The following is a 4,045-nucleotide window of genomic DNA, read 5'->3' as shown; positions in this document are numbered from 1 at the left end:
AAGAGTTTACATTAGTTGGAGTCAGCAATGTGGCATAACTGCACCAAAGCAGTGACCTCTGCAGCTATGGGGAAAGGTGAAGGATATGGGCTGATACTGAGTTGGGAAGCTGATGCAAACTCAGGGAGAAGCAGAAGGAGCTAAGCACAAGGCAGTATCAGTTCTAGAAACAACAGGATGCTGTGAGGAGGTCAGGTATGAGGTTACAGTGCTCCCCTGCCCTCACAGCCAGCCTGTCTCTGGGGTCATGACTTCCAGTGCTGGAAAGCAAGTAGAAGATGTCACCTGGAGGGGAAGGTTCCAGGAAAGGTTAGCATTGCTGGGACACTAGTTCCCTCCTGCGATGCTGCAGGGCTGGACCCCAGCTGGATGCACTTGGTGGACTGCTGCAAGGGAATTGTGCTTGCCTGGGTTAAGGGCAAGAAGACACCATGGGACCATACCAACCATGACAAACCCCATCTTGCCCACGGCTTCCTTGTGGTCATTGTCCACCTGGCAGACCAGGGCGTTGCAGAGGTGCACAGCGATGCGCTGGATGGACTCGTCCTGTCGGCTCTGGTTGAGAATGTTCAGCAGCAGCTCGTTGACTCGGCGGTACTGGAACTCCAGCTCCTCAGGGATGCTGAAGTTACACAGTGTCAGGCAGCAGTTTCGCTGTACCTGGGTCAGAAGGAAGCAAATGCTGGGCCAAGTGGCTCCAAAGACACAGACTCATCACCTCGTGCTCCCTTGCTGCTTGGTACTGAAACCATCTTCTTGCTTGACTACGACTACTGAAATGTCTGTTGCCCTCCTGGCTCGCACTGTGCTTCTGCCATGCTCTTTTGGTTCCCTCCTCTCTCTCCCTGTCACTCCAGTCTCACATGGCCACACAATTATCCAGTGTCCACTGCTTTCCAGTTCCTTACTGCCTGCAAGCTCTCTGCACAACTGGCTCCCAGTACAGAGATTTGAGATGTTTCTTTCCGTGGACTCAACATCCACAACAGCCACACCAGTTTCATCCCATAGCCAGTGCTGAATATCTGTGCTGTGTGTCACATACACCACTCTACCCATGCATAAAAAGGAGCCTTTCTATCATCACTTTCTCCCCCTTTTTCTAGAGAATATCACAAGGATAAGGAGCATCCTGCATGTAATCCCCATCACTGAGTGAAGGCAAGGAACAGATCTCAGCAATAGCTTCTCTGGTGTCTGCCTGGAGGGATTAGAAGATCCAGATGCTGACACCAGGCTAAAGATTAAGAGGACTATGGAAGCTGAAGGAGCCTGAGCTGCTCTTACTGTGACCTCCTGGTAGGACTCCATGCCGTTCAGCACCACCTGGATGACCTGGCGCCGCAGCTTCACGCTCTGCTCCATGCGGTACTCGGAGTTGGTCAGGTAGAACAGTGCTGCACTGCCTGTCACCTGGATGTTCTTGTCATCCTTGTGGCACTTGAGGGCTGTGATCACCAGCTGCAGAGAAGCAACATGGAGCTTCAGTGCCACTGACTTGCTGCTGAGCCTCGGAGTGACTGTTAGGAGCCTGCAAGGAATGCGTGGCCCAGGCATTGCAGGAATGTGCTTATGAACTGAAGGTACCCAGTTCCACTGCACTCCTGCAACTTTCTCTGGAATGGCCTGATATGGTGTCCCAGGGTGAAGAAGACTGGGATTGCAAAATTCCCCTTGTCAGGGTGAGGCAAAGGCTTACCTGGAGGGCTCTCAGCAGCTGGCTGCAGCGCTCGATACGGGCAATGTCAAAGAGCAGGTTGATGGCTCGGGAAGTGATTTCCGGCCGGTGCTCCGTGTAAGCCTCAATAGCATTCAGGACTTGTTCTTCGTTCTTGTCTCCACTCACCTGGCATGGAGGAACAAAAAGAGTCAGGGAAGAAGTTATGGAGGAGGAAAACCAACATGAGAAGGGAACTCTGAAAGGTCAAAGGGTACAACTTCGCTCTGCCCTGCCAGGAGGATTCAGCCCAGGATGAGAGTGCAGAGACTGAGTCACTTCTCAGCCCAGAGGGATGAGAAAGGGCACCTTTGGGACAGGAGGATCTCCTCACAAGTAAGACTCCTACTCTCTTAAATCTTTTCTGTAGTCACAGACTTCCTGATCCTTCAGGCAGGATGATTTTTCCATGCCCTTCTAAGAGGGGATGTTTCTTAACCCTTGTGAAAACCAGGTGGGGTACAGGCCTTGCCTTCTGGCAGTTTTCCTGCATTATCAAGTAGTTATTGGAAGGTCAGAGCTCAGTCATCACAACTGAGACCTGAAGAACTCCATTCTACTGACAACCAATATTTTTCATGCTCTTTCAATTTCCACCAAGTACCTACAGCCAACATTCCTGTGGCCTCATTACCTTGTAGGCTGGAATATGTGTCAAGCGGCAGAGAGACGTTTCAAAAAGGCCCAAGAACTGCAGTGGTCGTTTCAGACCCCGGAAGGGAGCAATGCTGCTCTTTGCTGGCTCAATGCTGAGGGGAGAAAAAAGATTGCTCATGTTGGTACTGTGTTTCTTCAGGTGTCACCTGCCACAGAGAGAGCTGCCAGCCCTCCATTCACTCTGTGCTGCTTCATAACCAGGGTGGTAATAGCTACACTTGAGCTGTACACCAGCCAAGCAGCTCCTACACATAACCCTAAACATTCATCCCAGGTGATCCTGAGTGAAGGCTGAATGTGCTAAATGAATCCAGCAGTAAGAACTCATGCAGATAGAATGCAGCTTTGTCAGGCAGAAGTCCCTGGGAATTAATGGGCTGAGGTGAACATTTCCTCTTAAAGGGCTGTGGGTTTCCCTGATCCACACTATCTGGAATTGCTGTTTCCTCACCTTGTCTGGCCCATCTTCTCCTCCATGCTTGGGATAGTGCAGTTCTCCAGCATGGTGTGCCCTGAGATGTCGAGGGAAGTGAGGTTCACCAGGTTCTCCACAAACAAGTTTAGAACCCGCCGGGTCAGCTTGAATTTGTAGTAACTGGACAGATGGTCTCGGGAGATATCCAAGTGCCTGCAAATGACAGAGAGCACCTCAGAGCCTGCAAAGTGTTAGCTGGGGCTTCTGCCTCTCTACCAGAGGAAGAAGACAAGACAAGTGTGATTATTATTTATTCTTTTTTCCTTCCCAAGACACAGGAATGTGGTTCAGTAGGCTCTGACAGCAGGATCTGGCTCTGCATCTAACAAAAGCACAGATGCCTGGTAGAGGTCTGCCTGGAATGGAGCACAATGAATCATTTGGCCACACAATACAAAGGATATTGCTCCAGGCTCCAGAACTGCCTTTCCCAAGCTCCATCACTGCAGCCACCTGAGTGTTTCTGTCTGAAGATTAAGATGCACCAGAGGATCTTTGTATCCCCAGAAACATACCTTGCCTCATCCCACAAATTAAGTTACACAAGTTTTTGTCTGCTTCCTCAATCTTCTAAATTTTCCACCCCAGGCTATCACCCTATCCTGATTTCTTTGGGAAAATCCTGCTGCTGAGGGAGTGGTGGGACAAACTGACATCATGTGCAGGTGGAGTCCCTTACAGGGCAGGGGCTGCTCCTGCCAAGCAGTAGCTAAGATCTCTTGAGAGAGACTTTTCTAAACTGCCTAAGACTGGAGCCAACATCCCACTCACAAAAGTGTCTTCTACCTCTTGCAGACCAAGTTTCATTGAAACTCACTAAGAGTTAAAAGTACTTGAATTTAAAAGTGTTATCCAGAACATTCCCTGATACTCCAGGGTGTATGTTGATGTGGTACTTCCTCATGTCTGCAGTTGGCAGAGACAATGCTAAAGTCATGGCAAAGCATCCTTCTGTGAGCAGTAAGGCCTTTCCCCCTGGCTTAGGAAGTTCTGGATCCCTTTCCCAATACCACGGTGAGGTTTGAATAGCAAATATGTCACCTCTGTCAGGATGTCATTTCACTGCCACTGATAGGTCAGGAGTGCCCATTTATTGACACTGCTTGTTCCTTGCTGGAGTCAGTGAGTGAGCCTGTTCACAGGAAGGTTTATAACCTGAACACAGCAGTGAGTGCCTCTCTGTTAGCAGGCAA

At 49.9% G+C, this 4,045-nt stretch overlaps 1 protein-coding gene across 1 annotated transcript in view; it reads right to left on the bottom strand.

Annotated features, from left to right (window-relative positions):
- Positions 1-447: 447 nt before the first annotated feature.
- ZER1 (zyg-11 related, cell cycle regulator) overlaps positions 448-4,045 on the bottom strand; it is a gene marked incomplete at its 3' end in the record, with an annotated part of 5,628 nt that continues 2,030 nt past the window's right edge. Inside the window, exons 4-8 of the mRNA XM_009079519.1 lie at positions 2,829-3,005; positions 2,355-2,469; positions 1,703-1,849; positions 1,291-1,464; positions 448-663 (exon numbers count right to left, since the gene is read on the bottom strand). Coding sequence (XP_009077767.1) covers positions 448-663; positions 1,291-1,464; positions 1,703-1,849; positions 2,355-2,469; positions 2,829-3,005 — 829 coding nt within the window. The remainder of the gene's footprint in view (positions 664-1,290; positions 1,465-1,702; positions 1,850-2,354; positions 2,470-2,828; positions 3,006-4,045) is intronic.

This window comes from Acanthisitta chloris, unplaced genomic scaffold (genome assembly GCF_000695815.1).
Source record: "Acanthisitta chloris isolate BGI_N310 unplaced genomic scaffold, ASM69581v1 scaffold42207, whole genome shotgun sequence".
In the NCBI taxonomy this organism is placed as follows: Eukaryota; Metazoa; Chordata; class Aves; order Passeriformes; family Acanthisittidae; genus Acanthisitta; species Acanthisitta chloris.
The sequence above is the reverse complement of the archived record's forward strand: the minus strand, read 5'-3'. Positions and strand labels throughout refer to the sequence as shown.